This window comes from Sus scrofa, chromosome 6 (genome assembly GCF_000003025.6).
Source record: "Sus scrofa isolate TJ Tabasco breed Duroc chromosome 6, Sscrofa11.1, whole genome shotgun sequence".
NCBI lineage: Eukaryota > Metazoa > Chordata > Mammalia > Artiodactyla > Suidae > Sus > Sus scrofa.
In genome coordinates, this window is record NC_010448.4 from 101,440,019 (window position 1) to 101,462,731 (window position 22,713).

Sequence of the window (22,713 nt, forward strand, 5' to 3'; positions counted from 1 at the left end):
ATCACCAGAACTCTGACCCTGATTTTGGCGCCACTGGAACGTGGGCTTGTCTATAAACACTTCCCACTTGCACATGAGCCATAAAGTGGCCTTTAAAAGGTAAGCCCAATGCAGATGCTGCACCAACCATGTAGCAGAAGTTGCTCTTTTTGAGAGCAACCTTGAGATTAATTACAGGGTGATGAAGCTTTTTGATGGAGCTGTATGAATTCATTTCTGATGATGGATCATTATGGGGGGGGGCAAAGTAAGTTGAATGGTGAATAATTCTGTACAACAATCACATACAGGAAAGAGGCAGTCACTGCATCCTCTGCACATGGGGATTAGTTTGACCGGGCTCTTAGGCAAACACCAGCATCCCACACGGGGCCTCCTGCATCCTTCCTTTGTCCTCCTGATTTCTGCCCTAGAAACAAACAAATATTTTGGTCTTAGCACCTCTGTACAGTCTTAAAAATGTAAAAATGATCAAATACCACCAAGAATTTTGTTTATATATGATATATTTATTAATGTCTGCATTAGAAATTATAACTAAGAAATTTTTTAGTACTTATTTTTAATTCACTTAAAAATAGCAGCAAAGGTCCATGCCATGCTCATGTAAACATAAATGTTTTAAGTGTTACTGCAAATCCATTTAACGTCTGGCTTAAGAGAGTGGATTCTGATGTAGGCTTCTGCTTCCATCTTAGAAACTGAGGGTGAGATAGCACACATCGTGAAGCTTCTAGAAACGTCCACTGTACACTCCTGAGAGAATGAGAGTGCAGAGGCAAATTATGTCTTCATTTGACTAGGAAAATTGTTTTGGTCATACAGGCCTTCTGCAAGAGGTATACGGACCTCCTGGCATTTGGACCACTCTTTACAAACCTACGCTAGACTCATGTGCCTTTCTTTGGTTGGAAATAAGCCAGTAGGGTGACTGATGGATAATGGGAAATAGGCTGTTAGTTGGAGTCAAGGCTGTAACATATCCTTTTATTTCCATGTTCCTCATCCAACAGAGGCAGACAACAGGGACATTCCAAAGCCCACTCTGAACATACCCTGCTTGCTGTTTCCCAAAGGTCTTTTCAACCCTCGTTTCATTTCCCCTCTACCATAACTCTCGGAAAAGCCCTTCTGCTATTCCACTCAAGGAAGCAGAGATGTTTAACGACTTGTTGAAGATCCCCCAGGTCCTCTAAAGGACCACTGAACCCACACCTTGGATTCCCCAAGTCCTTTCCCTGTGCTGGTCACCTCCCCACACTGTGGGGTTAATCCCTGTTCACTGGGAGATAGAAACTGGGCAGAAGGTGATTGAGAGCAGATGTGTAACCCAACATCTAAGACAGGGATTCATATATGCACCAGTGTATTCCCTTTTCTGATTCTTCAGGAAACGAAAAGACTTAATACACCAGAGAGGATCCACTGTATGCTTTGGCCGTGACCAGTGAAGTTTGCACCTTCTTAATTAGAAGAAAGTTCATTGTTCATTACCAGGACTGGGAGCATAGGTTAAACCAAATGTTAGCCACAAGCCAAGTTATTAGACTTTTAAAATATCCAAAGGAGGTTAGGAAGATCTCCAATGGGTGCTTTCCAAGGTGTCCGTGAACTTGGAAGACGAGGAGAAGGCTCAGTGCTGGCAGCTGGCTCCTCTCTGGTCTTTGCAGCCATGTCCGTCACGGCGTCTTCCCAGTCCTGCTCCCATCTGACCATCTGCTGAGAGGAAGACCAGGTTTCTTGAATTTGTGCTAGGCTGCTTTTGTTCTTTAACTTGAAAATTTTTTTCTTTTCCATTATATTTTGTTACAAGATATTGAATATAGCTCCCTGTGCTATACAGTAGGACCCTGTTGTTTATCTGTTTTATGCATAGTAGTTTGTATCTGCTAATCCCAAACTACTAAATTTATCCCTCCCTCACCCCCTGTCCCCTTTGGTAACCATCAGTTTGCTTTCTATGTCTCTCAGTCTGTCTCTGTTTCCTAAATAGGTTTATATGTGTCATATTTTAGATTCCACTTATAAGTGATATCATATGGTATTTGTCTTTCTGACTTAGTATAAATCTCTAGGTCCATCTATGTTGCTGCAAATGGCATTATTTCATTCTTTTTATGGCTGAGTAATATTCCATTTTACATTATATGTATACCACATCCTCTTTATCCATTCATCTGTTGATGGACATTTAGGTTGCTTTCACGTCTTGGCTATTGTAAATAATACTGCTATGCACATAGGGTTGCATGTATCTTTTTGAATTATAGTTTTGTCCAGATATATGCCCAGGAGTGGGATTGCTGGATCATATGGTACTTCTATTTTGAGGGTTTTTTTTTTTTTCTTTTTTAATGATTTTTATTTTTTCCATTATAGTTGGTTTTCAGTGTTCTGTCAATTTCTACTGTATAACAGAGTACATGTATGTTTTTTGAGAAAACTTCAAACAGTTCTACGTAGCGGCTGCACCAGTTTACATTCCCATCAACAGTTGTAGGTTTTCACCACACCCTCTCTAGCATTTTGTATTTGTAGACTTTTTGGTAGACTTTTTAATGATGGCTCTTCTGACTGGTGTAAGGTAGCACCTCATTGTAATTTTGATTTGCATTTCTCTAATAATTAGCAATGCTGAGCATCTTTTCATGGGCCTATTGGCTACACTGCAGTGTTTTTAACCCTTTGTGCTGAGTGTGACTTACACTCTTATTCATTCTTTCCTTTGAAGATTGGGTCTTTACGAGTGACCAGATAGCTCCAAGAATCATCTGACAGTTTGTTTCTAATTGTGGCAAAATGCACATAGCATAAAATTTAACATCTTAACCATCTTCAAGTTCAGTAGTGTGCAACCAACACCCAGAACTCTTTTCATCTTCCCATTGAACTGCAACTCCACATTTCTCTCCCCACCCCCCAGCCCCTGGCAGCCACCATTCTACTTTCTGTCTCTATGAACGTGATTCTAGGTACCTTATAGATGTGGAATCACACACCATTTGTCCTTTCGTGTGTGGCCTGTTTCATGAAGCGCAACGTCAATGTTCATCCATGTTGTGGGCAAGTGCCTGAATTTCATACCTTTTGTTCTTTGTATGGACCCCATTTTGTTTAGCCATTTATGTGTTGATGGGCATTTGGGTTGCTTCTAAATTTGGCCATCATGTACAATGATAATATGTACACAGGTGTGCAAATATCTCTTTGAGACCTTGTTTTCAATTCCTCTGAGCTGATAGAAGAATATAGCTTTTGATGGAGTGGATTAGGAATGTACATCCATAAGGCAGATGTTAGGTTCCGGAGTCTCCAGTGAACCCAAGGATCACATAATCCCTCTAGTGTGCTTGGCACGATCTAGTCTTCCAAAGTGACTGCTTACATGGAAAGCTAATAACAGATGCACTGTTTTATTTATTTATTTTTGCTTTTTAGGGCTGCACATGCAGCATATGGATGTTCACAGGCTAGGGGTCAAATCAGAGCTGCAGCTCCTGGTCTGTGCCACCGCCACAGCAATGCCAGATCTGAGCCATGCCAGTGACCTACACCATAGCTCATGCAATGCTGGATTCTTAACCCACTGAGCAAGGCCGGGGATCAAACCCACAACCTCATGATTCCTAGTCGGATTCGTTAACCACTGCGCCATGACGGGAACTCCAGAGCCATAAATTTAGTTTAAATTCTTCAAAGAAAGGACCCCCCGCCCCGAATAAGTTATTATTATTATTATCTTTTCTATTCAGGCCAGAGAAATATTTTACATGGCATAAAATTTGTAGGCTATGTTGTTTTTCAATCATACAAGCCATCATAATTGCTCTATTAGGGAAGAAATTTCACAACATAAAATCACAGAAAATAGGGAGTTTCCGTCTTGGCTCTGTGGTTAACGAACCCGACTAGCATCCATGAGGACACAGATTTGATCCCTGGCCTTGCTCAGTGGGTTAAGGATCTGGTGTTGCCGTGAGCTGTAGTGTAGGTTACAGACGTGGTTCAGATCCTGAGTTGCTGTGGCTCTGGTGTAGGCCGGTGGCTACAGCTCCGATTTGACCCGTAGCCTGGGAACCTCCATATGCTGCGGGAGCAGCCCTAGAAAAGACAAAAATAAATAAATAAATAAATAAATTTATGGCTCTGACCTGTAGAACATCTAGATTGGGTTATAATTTATTTTCTTGGAAAGTGTATAATTAGAATTATTTTAGTCAAATGCTTATTGGAATGTATAAATAATTATACTGGGTTTTCTGATGATGATTTTGAGTTAGCCCAAGTCTGTACTTTGCAGCAATCTCAAACTAACCCCCATTCTAATCCAGACTACTTTAATTGTATTTATGTCCATATACCTTCATACAGCTCTTTCATAGTCTCCTTCTGGAACCATCCATCTATTACATATTCAAATGTGGCTTGCAGTGTTTTCTCTTATTTGCAACTGCTAAATTAAAATGTTAATGAGAGGTCCCTTTGTACCTCTCCTGAATTATCTACTTTGTCTTTGCATGGCAACTTTCTCCTTAACCCGCATGTCTTGGCACTCGGGCAGTTTCTAGAAAGGAGAGAACTCTTATTATCTTGCTCAGAATGGGGGTGAATTGTTCCTAATTTATGTTTTCTTCTTCTTTTTGCTCACCCTCCCTCTTGCTGCCTCTGGGAACGTGGCACGTGACCCACCCCATCATCTGGAAAAAAAAAACGTCATCTCTGCGTGTGCAACATGGACCATGTGGGTGAGTCCTGAAATTAAAGTTTAAGCTGTTGATTTCTCTCTCTGTTTGGAAAGAAGTTTGCCAAAGGACATTGTTTGATGGGAAAATATCTGTGGCATCCAGCACCCACGTGCGTGCACTGCCACGCACCTTCTGTCACTCTTCCTGCATTAGCGAGGGAGAGATGCTGAGGTGCAGCATTAGCAGCACCTAAACTCAAGTAAAACCAGGGCGAATCACGTTTAAAGTTGTGTTCTTGGTTTCTTTTTTATTTGGGGGGGGGGCAGAGAGAGGGAGAGGATGGTTTGTATGATTTTGAAGAATGGTTCTTTATAACAAAGCAATTTGTGAATATCCCACATAGTTGGAAACTGAATTTTCTAAGGCTCTTATTCGGTTGTTTTGATAAATCATGCACTTCAGATATTCATAATTCCCACTTTGGGTAGATATCATTGCGTTTGTCTTTGTGATGCTGGTATGTTTCTAATATAAAGAAATTTGGGGGAGTTCCTGTTGTAGCTCAGAGTAACGAGCCTGAGTAGTACCCATGAGGATGAGGGTTTGATCCCAGGCCTCACTCAGTGGGTTAAGAACCTGGCGTTGCCATGAGCTGTGGTGTAGGCTACAGAGGAGGCTCAGACCTGGCGTTGCTGTGGCAGTGGCGTAGGCTGGCAGCTGCAACTCTGATTCGACCCCTAACCTGGGAACCTCCATATGCTGCATGTGGGGCCCTAAAAAAAAAAAAAAAAAAGAAATTTGAAAATGGTACTTTGTTGATATATTTACGTTAAATGAGTCATAAATCTTGACATGAAATCTTCCCACTTTAATTGGTCCTTTGTAGATGGTTTCGAAACTCAAGGTGGCAAAACTGTTCAATATTGAACTTAGCATTGCTCTTCCAAAACTGGGCAATAAGGCCGTACAGGGCCTTCAGCAGGAAGATCACCTGCAGGACCAGGGAGGGCAAAGAGGGTTACTGTCTGCTGGTGGATTTCTTCCTATAAAATGGAGAGAGATTAGATGACAGGCAGATTTTGAACACCCCCCCCAAAAAAACAATAGATTTTTAAATACATTTCTCTCTATTTATCAAGCATGTGGGAAGCAAGATTCCAAAAAAAAAAGCCTTTGATTAACATGATACTATAGAAGCAGCTGGTCCAATAGCTTCTGTCTGTTGTGTAAAGTACTTTGCATGGCTGATTCCTGGAGAAAGGAATCCGTTGGGGTACACCTCCGTAGGAGAATCACTCCCTTGGTCATCCATCCTATTTTCATCCTGGGTCTCCCTCTCAATAAATTTCAAACTGCCACGTCACTGTCTTAGCCAGGTAAAGTGGCAGGATTTCACTTGCTGGGAGCACACACGGTTGTCATTACCATCTGTTATTCCTGGAATTTCTAAAATTATGGTGAATGTTAGCATGAAATTTGGCATGGGTGTTTGTAAGATTTTCTATTCTGGGCTAAGTCATTTGGGAATCTTTATCTTCAATGATTCAGTTACCCATAAATATCCTTAGGAATATGTGTCACTTGAGTTTAATCTGTAGAGCTGTGAGTAGTTGATTCGACACAATTACCACCTAATCAGCTGTTTTGCTTCTTGGGTTAGGCTGTGATGCTTTAGCTCAACATCAAAAAAAAAATCCCTTTCGGGATTCACACTGTTTGTTTTCCTCTGTGTGTCTCGGGTCTTTCGATCGTCTTCCTTCTTGTAAACAATCACCAGCTGAAAATCTCACTTTCCCTCCCAGTAATAATCAGTAACCAGAACCTGCTTCTTTTAAATTGATCGTGAACTACATCTGTGGTCTGGGGCCGGGAAAGCTTTCCAGAGAGAGGTGTTATTTGTGAGCTGCTCCAGGAACCTTCAGAATCTAATCCTGAAAGCAGCAAAGTACAAGCCAGCGTGCTTGCCTGCCCTTTCTCACCCCAGCCCCTTGCAGCGTGTGTGGGTTCTCCCCAGCCTCTCTTTTTCCTTTACTTTCTAAGGCCCCCTGCTCATCCACTAAGGATTTTGACAGGTGGGTCGTTTGATTATTTCATTTGGTTTTGTTGCATTTCTAGGGAGGGGATAGGCTAGTTCTGCAGCCTAAAGAGTTACTGGTTTAGTCAGTATGAGATCATTTTATTTAAAAAAAATTAAAATACATTAAAAAAGAATTAAATACATTAAAAAAAATTAAAATACATTAAAAAAGAATTTTAGGAGTTCCTAGTACCCTTCAGGATGTGGGTTCGATCCCCGGCCCCACTCAGGGAGTTAAGGATCTGGCATTGCCATGAGCTGTGGTGTAGGTCGTGTGGCTTGGATCCTGCGTTGCTGTGGCTGTGGTGTAGGCTGGCAGTTGCAGCTCCACTTCCACTTCTAGCCTGGGAACCTCCATATGCTGTGGGTGTGGCCCCTAAAAAAAAAAGAAGGAAAAAAAGAATTGTAGAGGGTTTGGGTTGGAAATGTTCTAAAATTAGGTTGTGATAATGGTTGTACAACAATAAATATAGTAAAATTCATTGAATTATTAAAAAATAATAAGTAGCTAATGGGCTTATCACTCCGTTTACTTCTTCTGATGTGCAGGGTCACATGTCATTATTATCCTTGCAGCGGCGTCATCCTCATGGCTTCCTCTTTCCGAGGCACCAGATTCCATTTACTGGGGCTGCACATGGGTCTCCTTTACTCTTCATAGCAACCTCATGATACAGAAACTGTTTAATCATCTGATTTTATGAATGAATAAACTGAGGTGCAGCTTGACCTGCCGCAGGCCACCAGGGCCCTCATCGTAAAACGCTTTCATTTAGATGCTTTTTCCTGTAACCACTTTAATATACATTTTGACTCTTCTGTACCTTCAAAGACAGAATTTTGGTGCCTCTTAGATGATATTTTGTCATGTACAACCAAAGGTGTCTTTTATCTGGCAGTTACATAAAGCTCTTGCATGAGTCATGGCAGGGGGTGAGGGGGACAGGAGTGGTTATAGTAAAAGACTGATTAATTAGTTGGGTGATTTGCCCTATGGAAGTGATTTCTGTTTCTAGAAGAGTTGATGTCTTTGCATCTGACAGTATAATCATCTTATTTTAAAATAATAGAACTGTTAGTTTTGCAGGAAAGAAGTCAAATGGGGCTAACTTTTTTCCAAAGGCATAAACCCTTGTACCTACAAATTCCATTTAGATTTTCAACTCTGGCTTTTGAGGGTTATTGAGCTTCTAGATATAATCACGGGTACTTCTCTAATAGCTAATTTTCTGCTTTATTAGTCAGGGTCATGAAGCCCTTCTCAAAATCAGAGAGACATGAAAAGCAGAATGTTATCAGAGTTTCTGCTGCGGTGCAGTGGATTAAGAATCCGACTGCAGCAGCTCAGATCATTGCAGAGATGCAGGTTCAATCCCCAGTCTGGACAGTGGGTCAAAGGATCCGGCGCTGCCACAGTTGCAGCGTAGATTACAGCTGCTTGGATTGAATACCTGGCCCCAGGAACTTCCATATGCTGTGGGTATGGCCATTAAAAAAAAAAAAAAAAAAAAAAAAAAAGAAGAAGAGGAGTTCCTGTTGCGGCGCAGTGGAAACAAATCTGACTAGGAACCGTGAGCTTTCGGGCTCGATCCCTGGCATCACTCCTTGGGTTAAGGATCCCGCGTTGCCGTGAGCTGTGGTGTAGGTTGCACACTCGCCTCGGATCTGGCGTTGCTGTGGCTCTGGTGTAGGCTGGCGGCAACAGCTCCGATTGGACCCCTAGCTTGGGAACCTCCATATGCTCTGGATGCAGCCTTAAAAAGACAAATGACAAAATAAAATAAATAAATAAATAAATGTTTAAAAAAGAAGAAAAAGAAAGTTATTTTGGCGAGCTAGCTCCCCTTGCTTGACTCTCCCAAGGTTCTCCATTGACAAGGATAGGAGTTAATGGAGCCAAGTCATGGACCTTTTGAGTCAGAAGCCTGGGGTTTCCAGTTGCTCAAGGTGTGCACATCCAGTCACATCTTACCTGAGTTTTGCAACAGCTTGCCAGACACTTCTTCTCATCTTTATGCCATCCTCCATCTGACTCCAGGGAAACATATCCAAGCTATAAATCTGCCCATGCCTCTTACTTTAAACATCCCAGTGGTTCCATCTTGTGTCTGGTTGTGCTTCTCCACCACAGTATTGCAACAGCCTGGTGAACACTAGTCTTCTGCATGGATGTCACCAGTAGGGGGCTGTTAATGTACATTCGAGTGTTGTGATTTAAAAAGTATTTATTTTGGGTGTTCCCGTCGTGGCTCAGCGGTTAACGAATCCGATTAGGAACCATGACGTTGTGGGTTTGATCCCTGGCCTCTCTCAGTGGGTTAAGGATGTGGCGTTGCCATGAGCTGTGGTGTAGGTCGCAGACGAGGCTCGGATCTGGTGTTGCTGGGGCTGTGGTGTAGGCTGGCAGCTGTAGCTCCGGTTTGACCCCTAGCCTGGGAACCTCCATATGCCCTGGGTAAGGCCCTAGAAAAGACAAAAAAAAAAAAAAAAAAAAAAGGTATCTATTTTGTTTGAAGTAAAATACACAGGAGTTCCTGTTGTGCCTCAGCAAGTTAAAAACCTGACTAGTGGAGTTCCCATTGTGGCTCAGTGGAAATGAATCTGACTAGCATCCATGAGGATGCAGGTTCAATCCATGGCCTCAATCAGTGGGTTAAGGATCTGGCATTGCCATGAGCTGTGGTATAGGTCGAAGGAGAGGCTCGTATCTGGCATTGCTGTGGCTGTGGGCCTAGGGCAGTGGCTATAGGTCCAATTGGACCCCTAGCCACAGGTGTGGCCCTAAAAAAAGAAAACCTGGTTAGTAACAATGAGGATGCAGGTTTGATCCCTGTCCTCACTTGGTGAGTTAAGGATCCAGCATTGCACGAGCTACAGTGCAGGTGACAGATGCAGCTTAGATCTGGTGTGGCTGTTGCTGTGGTGTAGGCCTGTAGCTGCAGCTCAAATTCAACTCCTAGCTTGGGAACTTCATGTGCCATAGGTATGGTCATAAAGAGAAAATAAAATAAAATAAAATACACTGGATTCAAGTTTAACTCTATGGCATTATTGTTTACACTCACTTTTATCCCGTATTATTTATTTTTTTAAATTGGAGTGTGGTTGACCTTCCCATTGTGGCTCAGCGATAACGAAACCAACTAGTGTCCATGAGGATGCTAGTTCAATTCCTGACCTTGCTCAGTGGGTTAAAAGATCTGGCATTGCCATGAGCTGTGATATAGGTCTCAGACGTGGCTGGGATCTGGTGTTGCTGTGGCTGTGGCATAGGCCAGCAGCTGTAGCTCCAATTCGACCCCTAGCCTGGGATCCTAAAAAAAAAAAATACTCTAAAAATAAATAAATAAATTGGAGTATAGTTGATTCACAATATTGTGTTAGTTTCAGGTGTATAGCACAGTGATTATATATATATATATATATATATATATATATATATATATATGAATATACATATTCTTTTTTAGATATATATTCTCTTTCCCTTACAGGTTATTACAAAATATGGAGTATAGTTCCCTGTGCTGTACAGTAGGTCCTTGTTGTTTATCTATTTTATATATAGTGGTGTGTGTATGTTTTCCTAACCTCCTAATTTATCCTTCTGCCCACCCCCATTTCCCTTTTGGTAACCGTAAGTTGTTTTGGTTTTTTTCCCCTATGTCTTTGGGTCTCTTCCCGTTTTGGAAAGAAGTTTATTTGTATCTCTTTCTTTAGATGCTGCATATAAATGATGTCATATGGAATTTGTCTTTCTCTTTCTGACTTACTTCGCTTAGATGATATCTCTAGGTCTATCCATGTTGCTGCAAATAGCATTATTTCATTCTTTTTTATGGCTAATATTCCATTATATAGATAGATATAGATATAATCTCACATCTTCTTTATCCAGTCCTCTGTTGATGGACACTTAGGTTGCTTCCATGTCTTGGCTGTTGTAATAGTGTTGCACTGAACATTGGGGTGCATGGATCTTTTTGAATTTCCATATTATTTCTTGTGTATGTGAGTCTCTCTCTCCGGGAATATCTGTCTAAATATCTAGCACGAGAGTATGCCATAATGGTTATGCACTGGGAATTGTGTAATATCACCAGCCCTCCTCATTTATCTTGTCAACTAATGGTTCCTGGTATACAGATAATTCTGTTTGTCAAGAGTTTCTATAGTGCTTGTGAACTGTGATTTTTATATCCACTGTCTATGTAATCCTTCTCATGAATAATTTCTCAGTAAGAAGGCAGGCAAGGCTAGTGAAGAGGGCTCCAACATTGTATTGTGTGTAATGATCTGTGAACATTCTGACCCCCAGGGATAGTAGTTTTTGATGACCAGACAAACAGCCAAGTGATGATAGGATCTAAATCTTGAAGGAGGATAAGCCATGTAAATGAAAAGTTAAAATCTGTACATTTCATTTGTTTCAATAACAATAAATAACACAGTTGCTCTTCAATAGCCCATGTTTATTAACTTTTTAATATTTTCCATGTAATGGAGGTCTGAAAAAAAGACAAGGTTCTTTTTTCCAAAATAAAACAAGATATTTTGAAAATTTTTATATGCTGAGGATTTTTCTTATAAAATGATTGATTCTCTATATAGTAGCTGATGTCAGTCCTTAAGTGTTTATACAAAGGTGTTTATCCACACTAGCCTCATCCTGAAATGTCTGTGCTGCTTTTTGCTTTGTATTCCCCAGTCATTTTGGTAGAGGTGAGAAGCTGGAAAAACCTGAAGTAGAGGTTATATGAAAAGTCTTGTGTCTTGGTCTAAAAAGGTCAAGAGCAAAGCTTGTTAGGATGACCTGCAAGTTCTCCCCGATCCTATTAGCACCTACCAGATGCATCTGTCACTTTGCTTTTGACCCCAGGCTTGTGTCACTTGTCACCCTTGCTGTACCCACTGTGGGTGCTGCCTTTTGCATGCCAGCAACTCTCCTGTATCTGTTATTTTTCTCTTTTTCTTCCTTTGGCTTCCAGCTCCTTCCCTTGTCTTTATCTGGTGACTCCTGCTTGTCATTTACTCAGAACTCCTGCAAGAATTCTGTCCTGTTAAACATCCATCCTCCTCTCCTGCCCCACGGGGTCTAAGAATCCATCAGACTCCCACGGCACCCTGAGTGTGTCTCCCTCACACATCTTTGCATGTTGCAAGGGAGTGATGGATTTACCTATATATGCCCCCTTTTGTTTTGTAAAGTCAGAAAGAACTGAGATTTAAACAATTCCTTCTGCCTAATGCCTAAAGTCCGCTAGGCTGTCATGGGTTGTTCCTGTGAGATGGGCATTGGCAATCAAGGTGTTTATTAGCAAGAATTCCTGGGATCAAGGCCAAGGAAGAAAGCAGGACTGGGCAGAGGAAGAAGCTGTGATCCACATAAAGGTATCAGTCGGCTCTCCCTATGGGGAGCCCCCTAGCAGGGAGGACCTCCAGGTTGTTTCCAATTACACCAAGTTGGCCCCAGCATTTTTATTCCCCCTGGAAAGGGGTGTGACCTCGGCAAGGCAGTTGTCTTCAGTGGAGGCAGCTCCACAGAGGGCTGACTCCTGAGGGCTGCCTTTTGGCTGCACTTCTAGAAGCTGGAGGATTATGTACCCTTCCTTTCTGTAAGGGGACCTGGGCAGAATTTCACAGTATCCAACAAAAAGGAATGTTTTGTAAAATTAACCAAAGACAAGAAAATGCCTATGACTTTGGGAAATTGGGAATAAGAGGAGGAAATGAGACACGCGGGCCATTTCTATCTGCTCTATTAATAGAAATGGTTTTCATAAAATGGGTTTTTGGCTGAATAAGAGATACGATTTTTTTAAAGACCCTTTAAGCTTTAAGCCTTCCAGTCCTAAAAGCAGCAAATGCGTTGTTTGTAACTATTCCAAATATTTAAACTTCTGCCACTCATCCTGTAAACATTTATTGACTCCCTGAAAGATACACAGCACTGTAGTAGCTGGTGTAGGATCCCCCCAAAGAAAGTGTTTCAAGGAAAAAAAATATCTGATGGATGTTTAGCACTAAACACATTACACTACTCATTTCATGATGTATGTAAGTCAAATCATTATTTCTATACACCTTCAACATATACAGTGCTGTATATGAATTACATTCCAATAAAACTGGAAGAAAAATATCCCCCCCAAAAAAAGAAAAAAATCAAATATCAAGATAATTTCAAACCACTGGTAGGTAATGCCATCTAGACAATCAATCATAACGCAAAGCAGAATGACATTCCGGAACAAGATGTTGTATGAGCTGAGCTTTGAACCTCTAGAGACTTGAGTTTGACTCTTCCAGGAAATGGTAGCTTTTACTTTTCTGCCTGAAATCATATCTCATCCAACTTTTATATCTTCTGCAACCGATGACCTCTATTTATTGGAAGGAGGGGCACTCTTGTCAAAACTACAGTCATCAATGAAATCAGAACCATAACTCTTTCTTCTCTATTCCACGCCCAGCCTCTACAAATAAAATCATGCTTGTACCTCTCAGGCTTGGTTCTTGCAGGGAGAAAAAGTCCCCAAACATGGGACGACATTTCAATTCCAGGGCTGGATCTATAGTCGTCTATAGGTCTTGCCTTGAGATGTCCTCTTGTAATCACCTCCCCGGGTTCACTGTGGGCCTTTGTCCCGGCCAGTGACTCTGAGCCCCATGCAGAGCAAAGATATGCCTCGTTCCCACTGTGTTTAAAAGAAAGTGCCTTTGTTCACCTCCCTTTCATTTAAGGAGGGTTCCCCTTCCTTTTCATAACTTCTGTGTCCATGTAGTTCCTTTGTTTTCCCTACCTTATCTTTAATTGCTGAGATGATAGTGGGGCTGATGAATAAGACATTATGTCTCTCAAAGGTTTAGGAAAAAGGAAAAAAAAAATGAAGCATACTGAATTGGAGTTGCAAAGTTCTCAATTATGCTTATAAGGCAGTGTTGACGATAAGAAAGTAGTTAAACATTACTTTGCTTAGAAAGAATTTGTTCTCAGAACCAGTACAGAGTGTCAGCAAAATGAAAAACAATTGATTCATCAAGTTCTTTCCTCCTGGCATATAAAGAATGAGATTATTAGCTTGGCAGAGTTATTCTACAATCTCTTCAAGTCTGTAGCTTTCTCTAGCAACCATTCCCTTTCCCCCCCGCCAATCGTCCTAAAGTCCCATATTTAAAAATTTGAAAACATCAGTTACCCATGCTCCTCTTCTAACCCTTCTGAAGTTGTTACCTGCCTTGGATCCATCATGCCAGAAGTCACTACAAAGTGCCTGGCTCACCTCTATCTTTCAGGGGACAATTCAAATATGAGCTCTATAAGGCTCCATTATCATAATATTAATACTGGCTACTAAGCTGGCAAGCGGGATGGGAAAAGTGCAGTGTTTGGGGAAATGCATTAGTGTATTTTTTGCTGTGCTACAGGACAGGTGCTACCTCCCTCCCATTTGAAACACTAAGCAGAAAATTCCATTATGTTGTAGCAGAAGGACAAACAGCTTTCCATCAACTTGAAAAGTTGGTATGAAAATATAAAAAGTTTAATGACTGATTTTATATCACAACTGTACGTTTTAAAGGTATTGAAAGAGGCTAATTATTTGTCCAATTCATCCAGTCTTTTTTTTAGCCACCAAATGGCTTGGGAACCCAAGTCTCAGAGAGTGTCTCTTCTTTTTTTTTTTTTTTAAACCACCTCTGTCATCAAAGAAGATTATCCACCCTTAAATGCTATTCTTCTTTACTCCTATTAGTTTTGCTTCCATTAAGTCATTGACGGTAGTAGGATAATTTGAATTCAGTAAGTAGCTTATGAAGGAAAAAACAAGCTCTCCAATGGAACATGTGATGCAAACATCAAAGAACTGTAATTTTCTGTTTTTTATAAATGTTTGGTTTAGCAGGTATAAATCCCCGGTGATGCTGGATGCTGGATTCTTGGGATAGGACTCACTGCCTCCATGCCTATCTGACCGCGATTAAACCTGTTTCTTGGACTTTCTGGGGAAGAATTTATGTGAGGTCAATGATTTGGACTCGTTCAGAGGTTACTCTGCTACATAATTTAGCTGTCAGCAGAATTAGTTCTGGCCTGGCCCACGATTTTATATAGATCTGAAAAAAATAAAATAAAGACTCCACAGCATTTTATTGCCTGGTAAACTGAAAGAGTCATGTCAGCTCTGTCAGCACACGTATTGGGGAATTGGGCAAGGGTTCTCCTTGCTGCTGGTGTGAACTTTGCATTTCGAGCACTTTGGGTTGGAAAAAAACTCTAGATAGTGCCAGGGAGCTGACCCAGCAAACATTCCGGGAGATAGTTGAGGGGCAATGCTGGTGCTTTTATCCTGCACCATTGAGTGATGACCAAGTTTGGCAGGTTATCTCAGAAGTCTTATCTCCTCCAGCTTGAGTCCACCCAGAGGCTCAAGAGTAGTTAGAGCCTATTTTTAACAAGTCCTTTAAACAGCAAGTTAAAACCCATGATTGAACATGTGTTTTTCGTTTTGTGATTTTTGTTTTTTTTTTTTTTTCCAGTTCAGAAGCCCCTCCTTTCCAGACATCCCAAAATGTCCAATTAGGGCTTCCTATATTTTTGCATCATGGACAACTCAGAGGTTTGAAGGTGTTTTTTGTTCGTTTGTTTTTGTCTTTTGTTCTTTTTTTAGGGCCGAACCCAAGGCATACGGAGGTTCCCAGGCTAGGGTCTAATTGGAGCTGTAGCCACCGGCCTATACCAGGGCCACAGCAATGCCAGATCTGAGCCGCATCTTCGACCTACACCACAGATCATGGCAACACCGGATCGTTAACCCACTGAGTGAGGCCAAGGATCAAACCCGCAACCTCATGGCTCCTAGTCGGATTCGATTCCGCTGCCCCACGATGGGAAATCCCTATTTTGTTTTAATTTATTTTATTGAAGAGAGTTGATTTACAATGTTGTGTTAATTTCTGCCCTACAGCGCAGCGATTGTGATATATGCATATATTCTTTTTCATAATCTTTTCCATTATAGTTTATCACAGGATATTGAATATAGCTCCCTGTGCTATTATTCCTGATGTTTTGTCTTTTGCTCATGCTCTGATGTTTTTAAGAGTCTTATTTGTTTCTCACTACAGTGTACCTCTAACTGGAATGTCATGACACATCTGGGTACTGTACCCATTTTAGACACATGAGAACATTAACGTGGCTCAAATATTTTCACAAGTATCCAGAAAAGATTTATCCTCTCTGCCCTGTATCTCTCCTCCCCAAAATAAATGTAATGTTTGCACGGAATTCAGAACCTTACAGCTCTTGACTCTGTAGTGGCAGCTTTGCACCTGGTGCTTCTCTGTAGTCAGTGTTAATTTACTATTCATTATCGTGGTTTTAATTATCAGAAAGAAAAATTCTTTTCTGATGGTACTGTGGATTTTGAAGATACATTCTAAAAAAAAATGAGAAAATATAAGTGCCTTTTGGGTTTTGCTTTCAATTGCTCATTTTTTTCCCCCTTAAAAAAAAAAATCACTCCAAATCTTGAACATGGGGCTCCACCTAGTGTAAGTTTTAGGTTTAAAAAAAGATTATGGATAAAAGGAAAAGACAAAAATTAGCTGAATGTACTCCTTTCTGATAAGAATGCAAAACTAAAGACAGTGGTATTTCATATAATGCTTTCATGGTTCCAAATGCTTCATGGAATTTGGGGACATAGACGCATTCTTTTTCATTCCCTGGTTTTCCACAAATTCTTACTTTTATACCTTTTTTTTTTTTTTTTTTTTTTTTTTTGCCACACCTGCAACATGTGGAATTCCTGGGCTAGGGATTGAACCCATACCACAATAGCAATCCAAGCTGCTGCAGGGACAACACAGGATCCTTAACCCACTGTGCCTCAAGGGAACTCCTTTTATACTTTTTTTAAAAGGCAAAATTACATTACAGATGTGTATAAATACAGTTCTAGGCTGTAAACATTTTCTTTGCCTATGATAAATGAATTTAGATCCAATTTTCTGGTGGTGTAACAAGATAGGAATCTTAAATAAAACAGTTTGGGATGTCTTTACAGTTAGTAAACCTAGAGTTATTGCCTAAAATTGCTTTATATATATATACATATAAACAAGGACTTAAATTTTAGACCAACATTTTTATTTAATAGTTTTCCATATGTTTAAAATGCTTATATTGCATCCAGCTTTAAAGCTTAGATTTTTTTACTTAGCAACCACTAAGTGGAGTTGTACTAATGTTGATAATGTAATTTTTTTACATCTTTGAAATTATCACTGTAGTGCAGTATTCAATTTCTTTCTTTTTTGTTCTCATGGAGGGGAATTTCCAGTGTTTCTGTCTATTGCCAGTGAGTTCTGTTTGTCTCTAAAGGACTAAATGCTAGACGGAAGTGAAACAGATAGGAAAAGGACCTACCTTGATGACGACTTCGACAGCCAAGAGATACAGACGGTTAAGAAATTCACTTGAGAAAAATGTCCCCCTGAACATTGGGACTTTTGGGTGTGTAACATTTGCCCTGGAACTGACCCGTCATGCTTCCAAGGGGAGTAATATTTCGTGTGTGCCTTTTGACGGGTGTTGTACATATATGATGCGCCTATTTTTCCTAACACCCTGTGGCTTATGGACTCAGATCTATTTTACAGATAAGGAAACTGAGGCTCAGAGAAATCAAATAACTTCTCCACTGTGCCAGGATTAGAACTCAAGTCCGTCTCTCCATATTATGTGATGTCTTTCCTCTGCATCCTTAGACTGACCTATGTTATAAAATCTTCATGCCACCAACTCTTTTTTTATATTCCTAGTTAACCACTATTTCTATTCAAGACTCAATATGGCCTAGATTCCAGGGGAGTTAATGCTATCGTGACCTCCAGAAACTTTGTATTTAGCTGAAGGGGCTGAGAACAAGTGTCATTTCTAAGACCATATATTCCCGTGTAACTAGTTAAGTTCCTGGTATACATAATGGATGCAATAGGAATTCAGGTTTCTAAAAGCAAGGGGTCTTATGGAGAACAGACCTGTGGTTTCTAAGGGGAAGGGGAGTGGAGGAAGTGGAATGGATGGGGAGTTTGGGGTTAGTAGATGCAAACTATTACATCTAGAATGGATAAGCAGTGAGTCCTACTGGGCAGCCCCAGGAACTATATCCAGTCTCTTGGGAGAGAACATGATGGAAGATAATACGAGAAAAATAATGTGTGTGTATATATATATATAGGTCATTTTGCTGTACAGCAGAAACTGCTACAACATTGCAAATCAACTATAATTTAATTTTTGAAAATAAAAATAAACAAATCTAAAAGCAAGGGGTCTTCTTTGCTACCTCCCCTTCTCCAGCAACGAGAACTTTCCTTCTGTAGAGGTGGTGGTGCAATGAAGCGAAGGAGTGTTATCTAAGAGCAGTGGTTCTCAAACTGTGGGGGGTGAATACCCCTTGACCTCTGAAAAATTGAGAAGCCACAAAGAATTTTTGTTCAGATCAGCCATATTTACCATTTTAGAAGCCAAAATTATTTAATATTTTAAAATATGTATGAATCCATTTCAAAATAACATTCATAAGCCATTTTACATGTTAACATGGTGACATATTTTTATGAAAAATAAGCATGTTTTCCCAAGCAAAACAATCAAGTGAGAAGAGTAACATTGTTTTACATTAAAAAAAAAAAACCTTAATTTTTTTTTCTTTTCTTTTCTTTTCTTTTTTTTTTTTTTTTTTGTCTTTTTTTTAGGGCGACACCTGAAGTTCCCAGGCTAGGGGTCAAATTGGAGCTGTGGCCGCTAATCTACGCCACAGCCGCAGCAACGTGGGATCCGTGGGATCTGAGCCACATCTGCGACCTACACCACAGCTCACGGCAATGCTAGATCTTTAACCCACTGAGCAAGGCCAGGGAATCAAACCTACATCCTTATGGATATTAGTCGGTTCATTACTGCTGAGCCACAACTGGAACTCCTCCTTAATGTTTGATTTAATAGAAGACAACTGGATTTTCCTTTGCTTCTGCATTCAAGCTGTTATAATGATACATTGTTTTAGTTGAAATCTGGCAAGAAAATCCAGCTTCATGGAGAAATACTGTTGGAAAAGGGAGGAGTATTTGAATAGTCTTTTCAGATAATTCTTTTGCCCTTGCTGACCCATGAAAGGTTTTTTTTGAGGAAACCCCCCCACCAGGGGTTCCTGGAACTAACTTTGAGAACTGCTGGTCTAAGTAAGAGGAGACCTAGTTTCAAATCTTGTTTCTTTCACTTGTCAGATCTGAAGCCCTTTGTAATTACTTAACCTTTGAAAAAACTGTTATAAAGAAACAGGGTGTCCATCGGATCTGGTACAGAGAAGGCACTCAGATTGATGATTGTGATATGGCTGTGATATCAGTAATAAAATGCTGCTGTTCCCCTGGTTTGAGGTGGTGTGAAACCCAGGAATGAAGCCACGCTCAGCTTGGGAATGTCTAGAAGTAAAACTCCGTGGAAGACAGTGGTACTGTGGATAGAGTAGGATCCATCTTATTTGGTCCATTCAGTCTTACATCCTTCCCATCCAGGATGAGGCTGATTTGCAGAGTTTGTATATACTTCCTAAGTTGAGTCCACCACCCTAGAGAACTGGGGACGGTGATTATGGTCAGAAGAAAATATAACTGAGATAGAGTTTCATATTTTATATTCACATTCAGTCTGAAATTTATTACTCAAAGAATAGTGAATCATTTCAATTTTCATAAAATAAACAGTGGAGAATGAGTACCATGCAATTGAAAAAGTTTTTAAAAAATTTGGGAGGGCTTTACAAATGCTTTTCTGCACGTTAAGATGTTGTGATGTTGAGTAATTCATCTATAATGTGCTTTGCTCATTTTTTTCCTAGAACACTTTGGAAACAGGATTGTCAGTCTGACACATGACACAAAAGGGTTGTAGTCAGGACAAATCAGGTCAGTGAGAGCTGTTCCTAAGAGAGCCAAGCCATATCACAGAGAGATGAATCTGCATGTCCTGAGTCAGAAAGTCCAGAATATGGGTCAGGGACCCTAAAAAGAGGAATACCAATATGCAAAAACCAAAGCAGACTTGGGGAGGGTCTGGTAACATTGGGGAGAGGTTAGGAGCAAACAGTATTCTGATGCTAGTTCTCAGCAGTCTAGGATGGTGCAAGACAAGGTAAAACTTGGTTGAAGCCAAATCTTGTAGATCTTGCTTTTATTGATAGTGTTATTTGGTTGTGGAGAGGGCTTGGAGAGGATTTTTCCAGATGCTGGAAAACACACTCCTTAAAATAATTGAAAAAAAAAAACTTATTTAAAAGGTTTATAGAGAAATATGTCATCATTAGAACACTATGAAAGTGACCCCATGAAAAGAACCTTCTCATTGCATTGTCAGAAGGATGACATAATGTTTTCACTTCCAAAGAACATTTAGCCACAGCAATAAAAGTGCCACCGAGATTTATTATTTAGAGGAAAGACTAAAAACAACATCAACAAAACTCTTAACTCTCTGCTTGGAATGAGCAGAATAAGAAATGCTTCTCTCTTTATATGTGCTGAGGTTTCAGGTGAAACTAGTAATGCCAACACATTTGAATGTCTCCAGCTAAGACATTTTTGTGTCTGTGCTGGTCATCTTCAGGTTTTAGGGACTCAGATGTGACCTGTCTAAGAGGACTCTGCTAATCAGACTGTGGAGAGAACCAAGGTCTCCTCTTTGGCTGTGTTACTTTGTCAAGGTCACACCTAGCTTCTCCATCTACCCATTTATACAGGAGTCAATAAGATTAGATCATTGCCCCTCAAAGTGTGGTCCACAGACAGCATCAACATCACCTGAAAGTGGTTAGAAATACATTCCTGGGCCCATGCCAGACCTACCAAATCATAAATGGTAGGAGCAATACCCAGAAATCAGTGTTCTGACATGTTCTCTGGATGGTTCTGTGCATTCTACAGTTTTTAAGCCACTGGACTAGCTGATCTCTAAGGCCACTTCTAGTTTCAACACTAGAAGATTCTACAAGTCACGTGGTTCATTTTGGCCCTCATGCAAATAGTTTCTGGAGCAATCAGAATGGAGATTTTCTTTAATAAATATCCAATGGATGGCAACTGCCCTAGGTAGCTCATTACATTTGTAGCTTCCATTTCATGAAGCTACAAAATACAAAAATATGTATACGAAAATATATATAGAACAGTGACCAATTTTTTAAAATTGATTCTTGGATTACAGTTACCTTAAAGACTCAAAAAGAGCTGTAGAGATTCTCCAGGGTGTGTGGTGGGGTGGGGGAGCCACATACTAGAATAAAGATTAAATTTATACACAATTGCAAGGGTTCTACAGATGCCCTAACAGCCATCCCTGGTCCTCACAGACTTGATTAGGAAGAACTGACTTAGAAATTTTTCAGTAAATTGTTAAGGAAAATAAACACATTTCCAGGGGCTCCAAAGGAGAGACTCTTTGAGGACATTTCCTTAAATTCCCATTTGCTTGTCAAATAGGTTTGAACACTTACTGATGGGGAAGGTGCTGCGTAGGTCCTGGGGTGGGATATATCCTACCCTCTGAGCATTCACACGGTTATCTGCAAAAGGGAACAAGACAACTACCAAGTGGGCCACAGATTCCTTCTGCCAGAAAATACTTGGGGTGAAAATCCTCAAAAGAGATGGCATATGAGTTGGTCTTTGGAGATGAGCCATTTGTCAGTTGAGAGGATGACAGGAGGGAAGATGGGGGTCAGAGGTCATCCAGGAGGCCCAATTAATGGAGAAGCTTTCCACAAGGAACCTATGGGTCCTGAGTTTTCTCCAAGGGCTAAACAGAATCTCTAGAAAAAGATGCAGTGGAGTCCATTTCTTCCCTCATTTATGTTAACATGCAGAGTTGTCAGTTCTCTGCTTTAGCTTCAAAAATTTGCTTGGAAACAATTTCTTGCAACTGAGGAAATTAGATCTTAAAAGATTGGAATGCTTTCCTAATAAAGCAGTTATAACGCACAAGACATATCTTAGAATTTTGAGCTATATTTTTACTTCAGCTTTCAAGAAGCTAAATGTTGAAGCATCTCAACTTGTAACTAATAATTTGCTTACTTTTAATGTGCCTCGTGCAACTCCATTAATTCTGTGTACTTAGCAGGGGCTCATAGGCATTGCCGTTTGGTCTTTTAACAAGATTTTAATTAATTCTTGCAAGCAAGATCATTTTCTACTCATTTATTAGGCCTTTCCAATGATAATTACAACAGTTGTGTCTTGATGACCTCGTGTAGCCCAACATCATTTCTTGGTTGTTTAATTTTGGAAGAAATTGGGCAGTGCAGAAGTGTTTTCTGATTTGATTGAATCTTCATCCTTGGTATTCACTGCCGGGCTGTATTAGGACTTCATTACTGACAGAGACTGTTTAAATTACCTGTGAAGGGAACACACAATTTAAAGAGCTGGTTTTGATCTACTTTATAAAAGTTGAGTGAAGGAAAATGGTCCTGTTGTTTTGTCTGAAGGCAGAAGATCAGAATTCAGGATGACATAATTAAAAGCTAAATAGCCTGTGTTGAAATCACCAATTAAATGAACTCCCATAGAAAATACAAATTATTACCCTTTTTGTACATTTTATTACAATCCAAGGCCTTAAGAGAAAGACCTGTTAATACTAAGTCTAACAGAATAGGAAGTCCAATAGCCTTATTTTGTGTGCATTAAAAGTAATCTGGGAGTTCCCGTTGTGGCTCAGTGATAACAAACCTGACTATTATCCATGAGGTTTCGGGTCTGATCCCTGGCCTCGCTCAGTGGGTTAAGGACCCAGTGTCGCTGTGAGCTGTGGTGTAGGTCACAGACATGGCTCAGCTCTGGCGTTCTGTTGCTGTGGCGCAAGCCAGCAGCTGCAGCTCC

At 40.4% G+C, this 22,713-nt stretch overlaps 1 protein-coding gene across 5 annotated transcripts in view; it reads left to right on the top strand.

Moving 5' to 3' along the window:
• Positions 1 to 22,713, top strand: part of EPB41L3 (erythrocyte membrane protein band 4.1 like 3) — a 250,802-nt gene that overhangs the window by 19,643 nt on the left and 208,446 nt on the right. The window contains exon 1 of one of the 5 annotated variants that reach the window (XM_021096095.1): positions 4,106 to 4,745. The exons of the other annotated variants lie outside the window; for them this stretch is intronic. Within the exon in view, the coding sequence (XP_020951754.1) occupies positions 4,733 to 4,745 (13 nt within the window). The 5' untranslated portion in view covers positions 4,106 to 4,732. Of the gene's footprint in view, positions 1 to 4,105; positions 4,746 to 22,713 lie in introns of those variants that run through there. 5 annotated transcript variants of the gene reach the window in all.